Below are 18,041 nucleotides of genomic sequence, written 5' to 3' on the forward strand. Positions count from 1 at the left end.
ATTATACTCGTTCAAATATAGTTGCGATATCAACTCACCGACACTGATAGCATCGCACCACACATAAACCAAGACATTTTGGCACAAAGGACGACAAATTTAGCTGTAAAAACCAATATACAGACAATTCTGAAATTGACATTGAAAGCAAACAAGGACTTTTAATTCGGTAACGTATACGCCGAGTGCGCAGCTGTATTTTACCGGTTAATTTGTTTTAGTTATGTATGCAGGATTCCCGAGTGTTTCGCGAATCTATTCCATAACTTTTATAAATATCTGATTACAAGAACAGTTATTATTCAAATAGTCCCTAAATAACCAAATGGAAGATTTCAATGAAACAGCTTTTTTGAATAACTGTCGAGAAAGTGGTTTATACGTTCAAAATGTATCTACACCTGAAACTGTGGAAAGACTTATATACACAAGAGCTGATTTAATCATCACGGGCATTGTGATGCCAATTCTCCTCGTATTTGGTTGGATCAGTAACTGGTCGTTCCTCTTCGTCGTATACCGTGTAAAATACATGCACACAATAACCAACTTATACTTGGTAAATCTTGCTGTAAGTGATGTGACGTTTTTAAGTTTTGCAATTGGGGACAAGCTGTGGAGATTTGCCTCTTCTGACGTGTACCTAGACAACGTTGGCAAAGACGTGGTTGATATATGTGTAATGTATCTTTTCATGAATGCAGCTTATTTTTCTGGACAGTTCTTGATAAGTCTCATAGCTGTAGATCGTTATTACGCCGTGTGTAAACCACTACAACAGTATAAAGTAAACACCCTTACAAGAGCGGTGACCTGGATTGTTTGTAGCTGGTGTTTCGCATTCGTTCTTGCGGCGTCGATGACTCCTGGGTACATCATACGGAAAACTGTTTGTATTCTTTGGCCAGACGATGAAAAATACGACGAATACCCACACACATATGTTTACTTCGCCACTTTATCCGACTCCGTTAAAGTTTACGTAGAAACGATTCAAACCGTACCGTTTTTTGTTAACGTAATATTCGAAACAGTATTGTACGTACTTATAATAAACGGCTTACACTCGCGAGTATCAACGCGCGCAAGTAATGGCATTTTTGGTGGAAAACTTACAGAAATCAGGAATCAGGTAACACGTATGTTGATTATCAACGGTGTAATGTATATTCTTCTCATGTCACCTTTTCAAGTGTATTCGTTGATGACAATGGCCAGTACGTTTCGTGAGGCAAGACTTACGAGAATACAGCTAAAAATGTTCCTATCTATCGCACGTGTGCTTGTTTATTCGACCGCAGTCATAAACCCAATCATATACAGTTTATCGAGCAAGCGGTACCGCAAAGCGTTTGTTAGGGCGTTCAGTTGCAGAGGCTCTAAATTTCAAGGGGGTTCATTCTGTGCGTCTGCCAGTTACAAACGTCGTGGTACGCAAGCAACCAGCGTTAGGCGAACCGATTCGATATCTCCGAATGAAAGTAGCAACAGCACCTACTTTTAAGAACTAAACATTTCCAAACTAAATTATGTAGCCTCAGAAAGCATCGTACGACGAGGCCCGACGAAACGTCTTGCCGACGAGACGAGTCGTCTTCAGTAGTAGCGTGGCGTAGTTTTTAAGTCGTCGGGAGAACATGTTTAATTTTTTCCCGATGAGATGACTCGTCGGGACTGACCTCGTCGTACGACGCTATCCGAGTTGGCCTTAAGCCTACTGTATTGTATGTATATTGAACGTGTATTCAAATTTTAAAAATCGTTCGTCGATTTGGTCACGTTTCGAGTCAAAATAATGGATTAGTAAAATGATTGAATTTCTCAATTCAATTTAGAATTTTGTAAACAGACAAACATTTTATTCTGACAATAGAATTGTTTTGTTCTAAATTAGTATTTAAAAATAACAGTTACATAAGAAAAATGTTTTTTAAACAATTATAAATGCTTGACGACAAAACACAACAGTTGAAAACACGACGACTGTAGAGTTGTTTGAGAAATTAGAACTATTAGAGATTATTAGAAAGTCATTGTAGGACAGTTAAACATTTCGCATTCGTGGCACATTATCCTGGAGGCATCACATTACGAATTTAAATCTAACGTCATGCATTGTAATAATTACTTGAATTACGTTTACAGAATGATAAATGTACACTTGTCCTAATAAAGTTTCTGATTAATCATCTAAAACTGCATACAATTCACGATCGATTGCCAATGATTGCTATATAAAGTAAGTAATAATATATCTATTCAATTATGTGTGTTGTTAACGTTTGTATCGTGGAAGCAGTCCTAAGCACAGGGACGGGTGGGCGAAGTGACATGTTATTACAATATAAAGCTCTGTCTACAATATGAAACTTTATGTGACAAAAAAAATGTGATGTGCCCATATGGACATGATAATGTCATATCACTACCATATTTGGGCACAACGCACATTTTTATAAACTAGTTTGTTAGTGTAGACAGAGCTTTAGAATATCACATATTTTGTTAAGCAATAGTCTTAACACCACCATAGAATGTATGGTGCAGTCAAGATAATACTAAAACTGTGGAGAAAATAATTGAGAATTGAGCTAGCTACAGTCACACTTTCACATGGCACTGTTCACTTCTTTATTATGATATTCCATTGTTATTTAACAAAACGGCACCGTCTTCCGTTCCGTGAAACGGAATAGGTGCGAATGTGGCTATAGACGATAACATAGGCCTATTAATATTATAGATAGTTTTAATGAATACGTTGCGTGGGAAAGGTAACACCTTCAATTTTGATTGTATCACATTGTCAATTGTTATTACCGCGCTTCTTTTCGACTTCATTTTTTTTAAAAATTATCTTCTGAAGCAAAGCCGGCCGATACCAATGTTCGTGCTTATTCGCGCTTAGCAACCACGCGTAAGATTTCGTGCAAAATCATAACAGACACGTACTACATGATGATTGTAATAATCATCTTGTGAAACAAAATATAAAGAATTTAACATGCCCTTCCAATTTGATCACTTTAAACGGATAATTTTCTGTTTTTTTGTTTTACTTTACTTTTGCAAATCCTGTGGATGTTACTTACCAGGACTTTTTATAAGGAACGTGTCCAATTAACTGTATTTATTTCTTATCGCACATCTCCGATACAGTGATAGTCAAGAACTCGGTTGGGTCGGATAACGAAGAGTATTATTATGCCACTCTCGTATCACAGATTAAACATGTTTTTAAAATGTTTTAATATTTTAAAATATTTCACATTTAGAAGGCCTAAGTAACAGTGGTATGTTACATTGTTTTCGGTGTATGTAAAAAAGGCCAATCTTAATAGCTAGGAAGAGTGTTTTCATCTTTCCAGATCTCACTACGTATACTTGTGTACATTTGTTTTTCTTCGCGTATTCGACTGTACCATATATTTTTTTGCAATAGGCTATGTATATGTTTCTATGGGTAATATCAATTTTCTATATAAAAAAAAGTAACATAAATATTGCATTTGCAGGCCTATTTATTTAGGTATCAAATATAAATATAGACATCAATAACAATATAACACAAGTCACGATAATGTAATAATTATAAATCCTGACTCGCAAAAAAATAGCCTCATTATTAGAAGTTTTTTTTCTGTTTTGTTTTTCTAATATTACATATTTCTAACATCAAATCATTAAATCCAAAGAATATTTGTATTTTGTACTTAAATTATTAAACATTTCTAAATAATCTTTTAATAAGAGTTCATCTTTAAACATACGTACTTCTAATTCTGTTGTACTGTAACAGAATACACCATACTATCCATCCAGGTACATTAGTGTCATTATCACAATATGGTTTTCTAATATTTTTACAATTAATCAAATGAATGTTGTACTTTGTACTCAATGATACTGAAACTAAGAGACATCGTAATGTCTATTTAATTACTACAGTACAGTAGTTATCAAAATGAGAAAATGATGGTGCCAATTAAAATGAGGATAGAATATTGTAAGTTAATAAATGAATACTATTAGTATACTGTGTATAATACTGTAGCATAGTTAAGATAACAAAGATAATTTAATTATAATATAATAATTTGCATAGACTTCTCCATACTATGACCACTGTCCTGAAATATCCAATCCATAATTCTAATAGACAGTGTGGTTTTAAACTACTTTACCACTCTAACTGATATTGGTTGTTTATAGCAAAGTGCGCCATCAACGACTGTGTGACACGATGTGTGCTAATCGATTCAATGCTACAAAAGTTGATAGCAAAGTGCGCCACCAACGGCAGTGACACAATGCACTAATCGATTCGGTGCTACAAAAGTTGATAGCAAGGTGCGCCGCCAACGGCAATGACACGTTCGCTAATCGATTCCATGCTACAAAAATTGATAGCAAGTGCGCCGCCAACGGCAATTACACGATGTGCTACTTGATACAAAAGTTGATAGCAAAGTGCGCCGCCAACGGCAATGACACTATGTGCTATAAAAGTTGATAGCGAAAGTGTCACCAATTTGTTTTCGAAATGACAGTTTATAGCAAAGTGACATGTTGTACCAAAAACTTGATGCTACAAAAGCTATGTTAGTGATGCAAAGTGATGCGTTGTATCAAAATACTTAGAATATAAAAGCAAAACAAACATTTTACCAGACAGTCACAATGACAAAAATTAGAAAACACAACAAAAGCATGCTTGTAAGTCAGAAAATATAAAAAGCAAAAATCCAACCTAAACTGTTGGGTCAGATCAACATTCTAAGGTTTCTGGTTTGAGATAGGCTTCAGCTGGGATTCAAGTTTTTTCATTCTGTTAAAAGTACATTTAAAGATGTTCACTGTTGTATTAGCATATTTTAGTGACATTCAAATTTCAGCTAAAAATGTGTCTTAAATGAATGTCTAAAGCTCTGTCTTCTGTCTACATTACCAAACTTTGTGACAAAAAAATGTGATCCATGATCCATATATGGATACGATGACGTCATATCACTACCAAAAATGTGGGCACATTACACTTTTTTGTAAAATTAGTTTGATAGTGTAGACAGAGCTTTAAACTAAACAAATTTAACGTTGGCCATTATTAACTGGAAAGAGGCCTTCTTAAACCGAGACCTTCTTATAGCTAGATTCAACAAAGAAGCCATCCAGAAAGCCAAACAAAAAAATACAAATATATGGTTCTTCTATAATTACTCCAAGATGTACTTACGTGTTACTAACTCTATTTACTTGGGCTCTCCTTTCCTCTTGGTTGATGGGACTTGAGGTGTACACATGGTGAAGATGTTTAGAACTTGGTGCTGGAAGGTCAAGACTCATTAAAGACAAATCAGCAGGTTCTTCTTCATTTTCAATTAACTCAGTTGTACTTGATACTGTTAAAAAAAACCAGTATTTATAGATTAAAAGATGTATTGTACCACAAAACATGAAAAATAAAGTTGAATAAAATCAAACTTTGAGTAGGCCATTTTGTAGTTTTAATAGAAATTATTCACCTCTGCGGAAAAAAAAAATGATTTCACTTATAAAAATAAAATAAACCAATTTAACCAAAAACCTGTTGTCTGGCATCTGGTTGACTATTTTTTCCCTTTATGGTTTTCTTTAGATAATTTGTTTTTTTCAATCCAAACTTTGGTTAAAGTGCACAACTATTATGTGACATTAAAATGACATAGCCAACAAGGCATGCTAAGACATGTAATTTCTAATACATACATAGGAACTAAAAAATGTAAAAATTTATATTACTGGAAACAATAAGGTACAAATATTTTTTCTTTAATAAAGCCTTACCATTTAAGTCCTGCACTGTTGACAACTTACGGTCACAGAAGCCACCCTGGAAAGACATTTATATATCTATTTATTACATTCTGAATAAATAATTCTTTTTTTTTTAAATTGGCCAACATTTCCTCTAGCAAACAGATATCTTGATGCACTACATTTTGTTTAGAATGAGGCTATAGACACACATAATTTATTAAGTTTGCATCTAAATCAGTATTTGCTATTCTAAATATTTGGTGTGGAGGATATCGGCATGGTATAAACTGTGACATTCATTGATTCCTATCGGCACGGTCAACTGCGTTTATTATTATTATGTTGATCTATCAGCACAGAGATATAGGTGCATGATTGGTTGTGCCGAAAGAAAACTTTACTTAAAGATCTGTCTACACTATCATACATTATATGAAAAAAAAATGTGATGCTCATATATGGACACGATGATGGATGGATACCATATTTGGGCATATCACTACAATATTTGGGTACATCACACTTTTTTTGTTAGTAGTTACTAGTTTGATAGTGTAGACAGAGCTTTAAATGGACAATAAATTACATGTATAGCTGACTTGACTGAATTTGTAGATAACCTTTCCTAACCTTACCAAGGTATTCAATATAACAATTTGGTTTTCCATTAAAACGAGTCGATTCGTATTTGATCTCATTCCTTTCTCTAAGCTTTCTAACTTGTCAGTATCTTTTTGTCTGTCCACCTTGAAAGTGCCCTCACGGGACAATTTTTCCTCCAAGTTGTTAACCCTGTTTACAATGTTATTAAGTTTAGAGAATAGCACATCTGTTAGCTTCAAGCATTCACTCATTTTGTTTGTGATATTTTTTATCTGAAATGGTAAAAAAGAAACATGCTTAAATATTACTCTTAAAATAATTTCATTTGGATCCTATTGTTATAGAAGAGAAATTTTTCTTTTTTCTTGGTCCTCAAAAACACCTAGCTGACATATTGACCAGACTGTAACCAAGATCAATAGTCTACTTTACTTTACTTCATTTCAGAGCTTGAGAAAGCAAACTGAATGTTTGCGAAACGTTTCTCTTCCATAGCATTACTGTATTTCAGTAATTTAACTTTCGAAACATTAAAAATGATTACGATTACTTTAAAAAAGAAGTTTTAATTAAGTTACAAAAAAATAGTTTGCTACTACTACTTTACAAATATGGTTTAGTTCAAATTAAAAAATAAGTCAAAACAGACCTCTTCTTCGTTACAGTAGAGTACAGTATTCTCAAGTGATAGATAATCATGATTTTGTATGTATGGAGTATGCGGATTGGTTGATGGGAGATGACGAGTAACAAGTCCAACATTGCTTATCATTTGCTCAGTCGATATTTCATCTATAATAAAGTTAATAAGTTTATTTATTTATTTTATGTCTTTAGGCAATGTGGCCAAGGATTACCAATAGCAATAAATCACTGTCCTATCAGATAGGTGGTTATTCCCCTGATACAGGGGCTATTTTGTGAACCAGTTCACTGGGGTAACCCCCTACTCTTTTCGATTATGAACTGGGTTCTTTAAAGTGCACACAGTGTGTACACTGGACCTACGGGTTATTAATATAGTTATCCGAGAAGACTTGTTCCACCACCAGAACTAGGAGCGAGTCGGCCTCGAACCCTTGCCGATGTTGTTGGCTCTTTAGGTACGATAAACGGCGCCCCTGCCTTAACCGCTCGGCCATTTGACTCGCTTTTTTGGCCGTATTCACCATGTTTCCCTTAAATTTTAAGTATTTCACGTTTGACCAATCATTTTATTCACATGAGTCATACATATAAAAACAATGATTTGAAAATTGATTGAAAAAGAAAAGTAAAATTTATAATTGAAAATAAAAATATGAAATGAAACATGTGAAGGGGCAGTAATTAACTCAATAAATATTTAATTATTTTCCTGAACTTGTATTCACTTTTAGATAGGAGTGTTTCCTTTAGCCCAACTAAGTGTGAATGGTGAATACGGCCACTGTTCATTTGGTGAGAAAAGCAGGCCTAACCCTTGTAATCAATAAAGATGACAGCGAGTAAATTATGAAATGTGGAATTATGATGAGATTGGCATTCCAAACTGCAAAATCAGACACCCCTTCAGAGTTGTGCTATTAAAACAAACAAAAGATCCACTTACCCTGCTTGTGGTGCAACGGTTGTGGAGGTATAACACAAAGCTCCTTGAATCTGTCAACTTTTGGCCTATGATCAACAGCAACTTCACTATGTCTATTCTCTGAAGATACCATCATATCACTTCTGGCATTCTGTGAATAAACAGACTGTGTTCTAGGTTCAGGTGCTATGGCCATAGCCTGTGATGCCAGATTAGCGTCGTCCGACTCTGGTAAAGCTGGTGGTGAAAGAATTTCAACGGAACCACAAACTGCAGCTGCTGCCCCCATGGACGATGCACTACTGGTCTTTTTTGTCTTTGCTTTTGAAAAATAAGATTAAATACATGTTGAAAAGCGTTGTTGTAGTAGTATCTAATTGGCAATACTTTTGCTTTTTTACTGGGATTTATTCTTCAACATCAATAAAACATGTTAAATATTTAAGTCTTGATACTACAAAAAAAAAACAGTATTATAGATTGAAAGATGTATTGTACCACAAACAGGAAAAATAAAGTTGAATAAAATCAAAATATTAATAGGCCATTTTGTGGTTGTAATAGAAATTATTAACCGCCGCGAAAAAAAATAATAAATAAACCAATTTACTCCAAAAACCTGTTGTCTGGCATCTCTTTATAATTAAAGCTGTTTAACACTAGGCAAATCTATCTATACATTATTTAATAATAACCTTCCAAATAACTTCTGCAACGAATTCTACTTTTGAGTTTAGCAAAATTAGTAGTTGGAACAGTTTCTACTTTTTTGGAAAGTAAAAATTGTGCAGCCAATCAGACCAATGCGCCAGACTCATGGTATAAATTGTACAGCCAATCAGACCAATGCGCCAGACTCATGATATAAATTGTGCAGCCAATCAGACCAACGCGCCAGACTCATGATATAAATTGTACAGCCAATCAGACCAACGCGCCAGACTTGTGATATAAATTGTGCAGCCAATCAGACCAACGCGCCAGACTCATGATATAAATTGTCCAGCCAATCAGACTAACACACCAGACTTGTGATATAAATTGTGCAGCCAATCAGACCAACGCGCCAGAAATATGAAAATATAATAAAAGGGTAGTATGGTTTATTTTCTATGAAAAATAGATTTGCCCAGTGTAAAAATAGGCTTTACTTTTTGATTTACGTATCAACACTTGTTTTTTTGCTTGAACCATCTTAATAACATCTCGCATCATTATGAGTTTGTGTTCAGCATATCCTTTTCGAAGAAACATCTCTTTTGAAATCATGGGTTTGTAGTTGAAAATATCACGAAGAACCTACAAAATAAACAATTAAAATATCATCACTATAACCAATTTGCAAAATGGAATCATGGCTTGCCTCTCGTTATGCTATGAATAAGATTATATTTTCATGTTCAAGCTTAGTGACCACTTTGACACAACAACGTACAAGCAATGCAAGCGAGTTGCAGTTTGGATGATTCATCGCATCATGATTGGTCGCATTACTTGCGCTTACATCATTGTACCGTTGGTTGCATCCAACCAAGTTTTAAGCTCGTCTACACTATCAAAGTAGTTTGACAAAAAGTGTGATGTGTGCAAATATGGTAGTGATATTCCCAAATATGGTAGTGATATGACATTACCATGCCCATATATCAGCACATCACATTTTTTGTAACATAATTTTTGATAGTGTAGACAGAGACCTTACCTTATAAACTCCATCAATGAAGAGATCATCATGTGACAGAGACAGCTGGATTTGAGACGTAATCAACTGTGCGATAAGTCGTGAATATTGCAATAAGACTGAACGCAATATGTCCACAAATATTGCAGGAGTACCGGTTTTTAAATCTTTTTGCCGGTTTTCTGTGAGGTTAACGTTTACAGATCGGAGAAGTGGTTGCAAACAGCGAAAGTTATTTAACAGATCTCCAGTACTCATTTTCACACAAAACAAAGCCTATTAAAAAAAACCAAAATAATAATTCAAAAAACCAGAATGTTGAGTATGATATTGATTGATTGAGTAACATAATTTATAGCCTGCTGTGTGTTTGGCCTAGCCTAGTGACTACTACTAGTAGATTCTCTATAGCTAGCCCAGGATATTCAGAATAGACCTACAACTCTAGTATCTATTTTTCTACTAGGCTAATACGCCCTCTCCATCAATCTACTGTAGCCGGTCGGTAGCAGACGATCATGCATGTTCCATGATGGACGATCGGGCTATAGAGACGATATTTAATTACTAATTGTAATATTATAATATTATAGTGTACAGGACTTTTAGTTCGCTATACCTACCCTAGATTAAAGGCAAATAATTTGTCTGAAGTTGTCTATTCTAGGGCCTACCCTAGGCCTACCGAACCGAGGGCTGAGGGGAAGAGGGAGCAGCAGCAGAGGAGTAGTAAATGTCGTCAGTCAATGTCGTCATTCGTCGTTTTTTAAATATACCGCCAACATTCGGGGAAAGTGCGCCACAAACATTAGACTTTGTGAACCAGACTGATCACTGGCATGGTTAGGTTTGTAGGCCTCCTACAGTTAAATAAATAATTTTTGTATTTAATATTATCAAATAATACTCTATTTAATCAATAAATTATACGGATCATCCTACAATATACACACAGACGTTCCAATACCACAATACGTCGACTGTGCGGGTTATGTGATGATGATTATGGCCCTTTAAAAATGACGTCACATTCTCCACGCAAGCTGTCTCCACGTACGTCAAAACATTGAGGTGGTGGTGGCGATGTTTGTTGACATTTTTTGCAACGAAAACGTTTAATTATCATAAGTTCAGACCTACTGTTGTAGTGATGAACCTTTTCTAAAATAACAGCAAGGGTTGGTATGTAAGAATATATTGTAGATAATGTAGAAACTACAGCATATTTAACTAGGGCCTAGGCCTACTTACAACATATTGTATTAGTTACAAGGCTGCCTCACTCAGAAGAGACTCTGTTTTCTCTCAGGAGCTAGGTACACAGTAGAGGGCTATGTATTTAGAGGGCAGACCCACCTATATAAACGTAGAGGCCTAGCTAGGCTTTACAAATTAATTAGCCAGACCTGTAATTTGTGTGGACACAGTCGGTTCTTTGTGGGCATAAATAAACAAAACTAGACATGAAACTCGTCACTTTGACGAGTTAGTTATCCGCACCACGACAAACGCCACGTGCACGTCATACGTTGGAATATTGCACACAGAAAAAGATTATGGCATTATGACAAGAACTGAAAAATATGATATGCTGTTAGTGCTGAATTTTGTGTCATATAGTATATACATGCAAACAGTATAAGCTGTATACATATTACATACAGTGTAGAATAGGTGAAATTACGGGACCCGCCATTTATTCCAATTTTTAACATGGCGACGGTATCAAAATGAAACACTTAGATAGCAATTTCAGAAGGAAATTATCTCAGGAACAACATATTAACGTGTAGAAGAAATTTGAATACGTAAAATATAGATGCGCACCCTTTTAAATGTGATGAACTATTACGCAAAATATGAAAATACGACTTTTTTTATTCAACTGGCCATATGATGACGTCACAACATCCGATTGGCAAAATGTTTACATGAATTCGTATCTACAATCCAATAGCTTCCAGAAAACGTTTTAATCGTGATTATCACATTTTATTCTTACGAGCTATTACAGATTAAAATTTACTGTAAAGATGAAATTAATGACCCACGTAATTAAAATTTTTAGGCATGATGACGTCATAAAAATTAAAATATTTTTATCTCATGCTAAAGAAAGTTGATTGACCTACACAATATATAAATGTAGGAGAAAAAGGAATACAGATAAGCGCGATGCGCTCCATTGAATGTGATGAGCAATAACGAAAGAGACAAAAATCCTATATTTTACATTCGTGTGGCCATACGATGACGTCACAATGTTTTTTTAGCCTTATTGATGCATGATCCGATATCTACAACTCATCAACTTCTAGATTTTGTAATAAAAATAAACGGTTAACGGTTTACTTTAGAAACTATGACTGTTTAAAAAAAGACATAATTTTGACGATTTTTTAAGCTTTTTCATAAAAAACGCGCACGAATTGTCTAATTCAACGTGTTCGTATGGCGTTATTTAAACTGGAAAAGGTCTAAATTGTTTTCAAAATCACTGGGAAAGGCTTGAAAAATATAATTCAAGAGAAAAAAATATGTTTTTAACGCTATGTGCGCACCGCGCGCATAAAAAATTGCGCGCCCGTGGGAATTTTTGACATGCTCAAAATGACAAGAAACGCGTAAAAAGTTGATTAGAAATTAATTTTGCGCATTTTGAAATTTTAAATGCGCGTGCGCGCGTAACTTCTTGTCAAACATGCCATTTTTAATCCGTAGAAAGTTTGCCCCTGATATGACTTAAATTTTGTCAAAGTGTCAATACTAAATGACTTTTGGTTTTTAATCTATGATCAATCATTGAAATTCATAAAATTGCGCATAAGTCACGTTGCGCAACTATGACGTCATTCAAAAATAGGAGGTGCACAACTTCACGTAAATGCCCATATGTTGTCAAAGTTGTGAAATGTTATGTTTACACATTTTAGAGGAACACGACTCACAAAAAGGAAGGAAGGAAAGAAGAATAATACAGAAAAAAAATATTGATCTCATACAATTACAAGGAGTTATCCGCTTGGTATACCAAGCGGATAACTAAAAAATCTACCTACTAGTACTACTGTTGGCCTATAATACCTACTATGCCTATATTCCTTCCTTACTACAGAGTAAAAGCATGTTACTATATATGTCATGTCTTTTTTAATGTCACCACTATATTATACAAAATGTTAATGTCATAGTCTATAACATTAAAATTTTGTTATACTCACATTAATTTCAACTGTGTTGATCTTCTGATAATTAATATAGTCAAATGTTATTGTTTTTAATACAATGTTATGTTGTGACATGTAGGGCTACAGTATGTTCATAAACCCTTTAAAAACATCTTTTAAAATCACATTTTTCATTCCAGATATGAGAGTTAAAAAAACTCAGAAATGGGTCAATCTTTACGACGCATGAACAGAAACCAATCACCAAATGGTGTCAACAAATATAAAAGATTGAAACGAAATTTCCCACTTTCAAACCTCAAGGAAACATTTCCAGACCTTTCAGAGTTGCCGCCAGAGATCGGCCTTGCAGTGCTATCAAACCTAAATGCAACTGATCTGTGCCTTGCTGCCTGTGTGAATGAATTTTGGCAAGAACTAGCCAACGATCAGCTGTTATGGCAAGGGTAAGGTACTTGGTAGTGGAAGATTCAAGATTTGAAATAGGTGGCCTCAGGAGTTCATAAAAATGTTATAAAATGAACCTACAGAAACCTAAAGCTCTGTCTACAGACTATACCATCAAACTTGACAAAAAAAATGTGATGTGCCCATAAATGGACATGATGATGAGAAAGAATTTTACTACCATATTATTTGGGAACATCACACTTGTTTGATAGTGTAGACAGAGCTTAATGTCCTATCTTTTGCATTGTAACTCTTGGGTTAAGTCAAAAAATAGCATCACACTGTACAAATCATAATTATGCTTTCAGTAAATATATTTGATAACTCATTAAAGATGTAACCCTAAAAACATGACAAATGAAGATTAATCAAATCAGACTTGAATAGGCCATTTTGTAGTTTAAATCACTTCTGTAGAAGTTGTTTTCACTTGCAGCCAATTTGACTATTTTTTGCTCTGAATTTTTTCAGGTAAATATTTTTTTTTTATCCAATTGTGACTGATTATGTGACATTAAAATGGCATATTTACCATAAATGTAAAAAAATATTTTTTCAGTTGGACAATGTATCTTTAAAAGATTAAATATGTAGTAGAAGATATTTTGTTAAATAGATGATTACATGACTGTGATAAGTCTATTGTTGCCAGCAAACTACATAACATCATAGACGAAAGTGAAATATGAATGAAATAATTTAAAAACTGAACCTTTTTATTTGTGTAGACTGTGTCGTGCTACATGGGGCTGTGTTAGTGCTTATGAGCAAGATCGTACAGATGAGCCTGGGTTCTCGTGGAAAGGACTTTACTTGCAATTAGATGAAGCCAGTTTATCATTTTCTGCAGATGCACAACTAGTAAGCATATAGACTAGTAGTAATGTTACCACTATTATAATGTTCTTAATAAAGATCAGTGTACGAGACCTCCTAAGGCTCTCGGTAGTCATAAAGTTTCCCAACATTTCAGAAGATCTCCCACAAAGGATGCAATTTCTCACAATTGTGAAAATATCCCAATTGTTCCTAAATTTATCTGTTAGGCATAACTAATATGCACTTTTGGTTTAAAATAAAGGCAAAAACTGCGTTTGTGACGTTTTTTAACTTTAAAAAATGCTGATTTTTGTGATTTTTAATATAGCGCCCTCTATGCTTAATGTATTAAAACAAAGATTTTAGATCAAAATATAATGATAGCACTCTCTATGGTTTGGCTATGCTTTTGTAACTGTTCCTTTCTTTATTTCTCCTTCATATTCCCACATTTTCTTTTTTTATATATTACAATATTGTAAGGTATGTACTAACATTAACAATAACCATGTTTACATTTAGGGTTTAGATTATTTATTTCGACACAACCTTGTTGACAACAACCCCTTGGCAATCGCTCAGTTTATTCATACTACAAATACCTTACACCATTGGCAAGTTCGGAAGTTCCTCCAAAAAAGGTAAGGTTTGTTTATTTTCGAATACAATTTTAATTAAAAAAATAAGCTTTGGGTATACAATATCATCATTGGCATGAGCGAATTAAATAGCTGAGCATAGCACTGGCGCTGTTTACCGTACCCAAAGAGCCAACAAAATCGGCATGGGGTCGAGGCGGACTCGCTCCTAATTCTGGTGGTGGAACAAGTGTTCTTGGATAAGGACTATAAACTGTACGTCCAGTGTACACAGTTATAACCCGTCTGCACTTTAAAGAACCCAGTCCGTCATTCAAGACGAGTAGGGGTTTCCCCCGGTGAACTGGCTCACAAAATAGCCCCTGTATCAGGCGATTACCACCTACAGTATCTGATAGGACATTGATTAATTTAATCCTTGGCCATATGTGCCTAAAGACATAAAATAAAATCATTTGAAAAATATTTGTTTTTTTCAGGAGTGATGTTTTAGAAGAACTAGTGGGCCTTGATAACTATGCAAACCATTTTCTACCGAATGCATTGCGCACATTTTTTTCTCATGTGGAAACTCCCAACGAAAGAGGCCCTTATCTTCAAACGTTGATTGAAATGTTTGCAAAGAAGTTTATTAGCTGCAATAAAGACTGCAAGCTAACTGTTGGTAAGTGTAATGTATGAGGCCTACAAAAAGTTATCTTTCTCAAGCCTGGCCACCTCAAAAGTTGAACAAATTTACATTTTATTTGGAGGGAGGGTTGGTTAGTATTGAAGCATTACATTTTAAGTTGAAATTGTACACTTAAAGGAATTTTATCACCCTCTAGGATACAAAAAGTAAGTAAAAAGAATGCTTTGTTGTAATTTATGTTAATTACCCTACCCAAACTTTATAATTATTTTTCTTGAAATGTATTATAAATATGATTATTTTCAAATAAAGAATTAAGTAAAGCTTCATATATTTGTTAGAACATGGTAAATTCTTTTATAAAAAAAACAAAAAATAATATGCAAATTTAATATTTGTTACCATTCTTTTTTAACAGAAACAATTTCTGTTCTGTGTTACTCGCTGATATTGCTGTCAGTCGACCTTACCAGTCCGAAGGTGAAGAACAAGATGTCCAAACGGGAGTTCATTCGCAATCTTCGTCAAGCTACGCAGATTGACGATGAATTTTCAGGTCACCTTTACGACAACATTTACTTAGTGGGTCACATTGCTCCACAAAAGTGGTGAATATCTTACTCTAAAAATGGTCCTACCAATTATGATGTCATTATTTCGATCAAATTTTGCATTTTTAAAATATTTTTTGCACATAATTGATTGCGAAATTCATAATGAAAAATGCTTTTGTTTAAATCTGATAGGTTTTACATAGATGCATAGAATTTGTGTGAAAATTTATAAAGTACAGTGTAAATATTATATTAAATATATTTATGAAGAAATTTTATATTATGTTGAACAAAGTATCAATGAAAACACAAAAATAATAAAATCTTAATTGTATTCAAAATCAAACACCTTTATCATGAACTTTCTATTTTTCAACTAAGTAATGAATCAAGATAGGCATAAATTTCCATCAAAAATAGCTTAATACAGTAATGTGTATGTTTGTGTGTGAATATCCATAAACCTGCAGTTGATTAATATAAAGCTCTGTTTACACTATCAAATTAGTTTGAGGAGAAAAAAAAGTGTGATTTGCTCAAATATGGTAGTGATATGACATCATAGTATCCATATGGACACATCACATTTTTTTGTAACATAAAGTTTGACAGTGTAGACAGAGCTTTAAAGATAGTCTATACACTATCTATTTTATAACATTCTTAATTATGAATAAGGCGTACAGATGGCCTAGATACTATTTATATCAGATGTTTGCTGTAGTCACTATTAATATTGAACTGTGTGAATAGATGTATACATAATAATAGTATTATTTACTAGTGAGAAAGTAGGCCTAAATCAAAACATTGATTCAAAATTGGGTGACACATTACATTTTGAATTCCGGATAAAAAATCCTTTTACAAGAAACTGTTTTTCAGCAGTTGCATTATAACGATGTGTTGACGCGCACGTACTGTTTTTATCAGAGTTTGAACGCGCGCGTTATATATTTATGATCCTTTATAAATAGAACTGATAAAAATAATTCTGGTTTTGTTGTCTTAGATTATTACGAAAAATTATTTTTTATTTTTATATTTATTTTCACAAATTGTGTGTATATTGATGACTATAGGAAATATCTATAAACAAAAATAATAGTACTGTAATTTAAAAGTGTGTTTTATGAACTTTGATAAGAATATCTTTTGCTATTGTAAAGTGAACCTAACTTATTATAATTATTGTAGACCTTTACTAGGGCGTAAGTCCAAGGCAAGCGAGTTGACCAATGACAAGCGACAGATAAGATAATCCATCTCTTGTGATTGGTCAAATTACTTGCGTTACGATTACGTCCTTGCGTTGCGTCCTAAGTGGGAACCACGCTCTAGTTCGGCACAGTAATATAATAATAAACCCAGTTATATAACCCATTTTTAATGTATTATATCGTGGTAAATAACAACGGTGTGTTATAGGCCTAGTTTATTTAGGGAACGAAAAAATGGTTCGTATTTATGTAATATTTCTTTTTTAATTATTCCGAAAGTGATAGCAGCTTTTATTAATGTAAATGTGTTTGTTTTATGCAATATATGTTTAATATCAAAATGTGCCAAATTTTAATTAATTGTTAAGCGTTTCTTCAGTATTACTTTAAATATGGTTCTTCTTTGCGCCTCATAGTTTCATTCTATCATAACAATCTTTTAACATTCTGTGGATCATCCACACTTTCTGTTTTTATCACTGTTTTGTTGTTTTTATTTTAAATACAGTAATCACTTTTTGCTGTAAAGATTTTAAATAATCACTTTTTGCTGTAAAGGTAGGCCTACTGTTTGCCTGGCCTTAAAACATAGTTATATAATAAATTCATGAATTGTTTATTTAGGTCTAAAATTGTTGAGTTGCTCTAGCATGAAAGACTACTTCGGGGTTTTATTTCTTAAGAATACAATCTTAGATTTTCTTGCGTCTTATTAAAAAAAACCCAATGTTATACTTCTCTTTATAATTCATTTATTATTATAGCTTTTACACATTTTCTTTTGCATGACCGACCGCTATGTGAGCTTGTCGAATTATCAATGCCTTCGTTTGTATAAAGAACTTTAGTAGGTAAATGGCATGGGAAGAGTGAAATCACACTCTACCCTGGTAAATAGCAAGTATATATATATATATTATATATGATGAT

The 18,041-nt window shown here is 33.8% G+C and overlaps 5 protein-coding genes across 7 annotated transcripts in view; 2 read left to right on the top strand and 3 right to left on the bottom strand.

The window, feature by feature from the left end:
* The window catches only part of LOC144843046 (guanylate cyclase soluble subunit beta-1-like), a 181,051-nt gene that overhangs the window by 65,876 nt on the left and 97,134 nt on the right, over positions 1 to 18,041 (bottom strand). The gene's annotated exons all lie outside the window — the stretch shown is intronic.
* On the top strand, positions 326 to 1,504 carry LOC144843487 (thyrotropin-releasing hormone receptor-like). Its single transcript, XM_078700274.1, has one exon. It carries the CDS (start codon positions 326 to 328, stop codon positions 1,502 to 1,504), a length of 1,179 nt encoding a protein of 392 aa, XP_078556400.1.
* LOC144843044 (guanylate cyclase soluble subunit alpha-2-like) overlaps positions 3,066 to 18,041 on the bottom strand; it is a 171,326-nt gene continuing 156,350 nt past the window's right edge. Inside the window, exon 10 of the transcript XR_013612218.1 lies at positions 3,066 to 3,075. The gene's annotated coding sequence lies outside the window, so the exon portion shown is untranslated. The remainder of the gene's footprint in view (positions 3,076 to 18,041) is intronic.
* On the bottom strand, positions 3,504 to 10,423 carry LOC144842180 (uncharacterized). The gene is made up of 9 exons (XM_078698579.1): positions 10,274 to 10,423; positions 9,672 to 9,926; positions 9,121 to 9,268; positions 7,991 to 8,290; positions 7,049 to 7,191; positions 6,432 to 6,671; positions 5,824 to 5,869; positions 5,234 to 5,399; positions 3,504 to 4,828 (listed from the first exon to the last, which is right to left on the bottom strand). The coding sequence occupies exons 2-9, from the start codon at positions 9,906 to 9,908 to the stop codon at positions 4,777 to 4,779; spliced, it is 1,332 nt and encodes a 443-aa protein (XP_078554705.1). The 5' UTR covers positions 9,909 to 9,926; positions 10,274 to 10,423; the 3' UTR covers positions 3,504 to 4,776.
* LOC144843849 (F-box only protein 8-like) lies at positions 10,692 to 17,843 on the top strand. 2 transcript variants are annotated; one of them, XM_078700812.1, is made up of 6 exons: positions 10,692 to 10,832; positions 13,018 to 13,284; positions 14,017 to 14,149; positions 14,630 to 14,748; positions 15,186 to 15,370; positions 15,756 to 17,843. In XM_078700812.1, the coding sequence occupies exons 2-6, from the start codon at positions 13,043 to 13,045 to the stop codon at positions 15,947 to 15,949; spliced, it is 873 nt and encodes a 290-aa protein (XP_078556938.1). In that variant the 5' UTR covers positions 10,692 to 10,832; positions 13,018 to 13,042; the 3' UTR covers positions 15,950 to 17,843. The 2 variants fall into 2 exon arrangements, with proteins under 2 accessions (XP_078556938.1, XP_078556940.1); XM_078700814.1 differs by having other exon boundaries at positions 10,711 to 10,836.

This window comes from Antedon bifida, chromosome 5, assembly GCF_963402885.1.
Source record: "Antedon bifida chromosome 5, ecAntBifi1.1, whole genome shotgun sequence".
Lineage (NCBI taxonomy): Eukaryota > Metazoa > Echinodermata > Crinoidea > Comatulida > Antedonidae > Antedon > Antedon bifida.

Bases quoted from the DNA above. Each gene is read 5' to 3' on its own strand.
- LOC144843487 (XM_078700274.1), top strand. From the start codon at position 326: ATGGAAGATTTCAATGAAACAGCTTTTTTGAATAACTGTCGAGAAAGT.
- LOC144842180 (XM_078698579.1), bottom strand. From the start codon at position 9,908: ATGAGTACTGGAGATCTGTTAAATAACTTTCGCTGTTTGCAACCACTT. The intron at 8,291-9,120 runs GTAAAGCCTATT...ATTTTTCAAAAG, and splicing joins GTTGATACGTAAATCAAAAA to CAAAGACAAAAAAGACCAGT. The intron at 5,400-5,823 runs GTAAGGCTTTAT...TTTTTTTAACAG, and splicing joins AACAGTGCAGGACTTAAATG to TATCAAGTACAACTGAGTTA.
- LOC144843849 (XM_078700812.1), top strand. From the start codon at position 13,043: ATGGGTCAATCTTTACGACGCATGAACAGAAACCAATCACCAAATGGT. The intron at 13,285-14,016 runs GTAAGGTACTTG...TTATTTGTGTAG, and splicing joins GATCAGCTGTTATGGCAAGG to ACTGTGTCGTGCTACATGGG. The intron at 14,749-15,185 runs GTAAGGTTTGTT...TGTTTTTTTCAG, and splicing joins CGGAAGTTCCTCCAAAAAAG to GAGTGATGTTTTAGAAGAAC.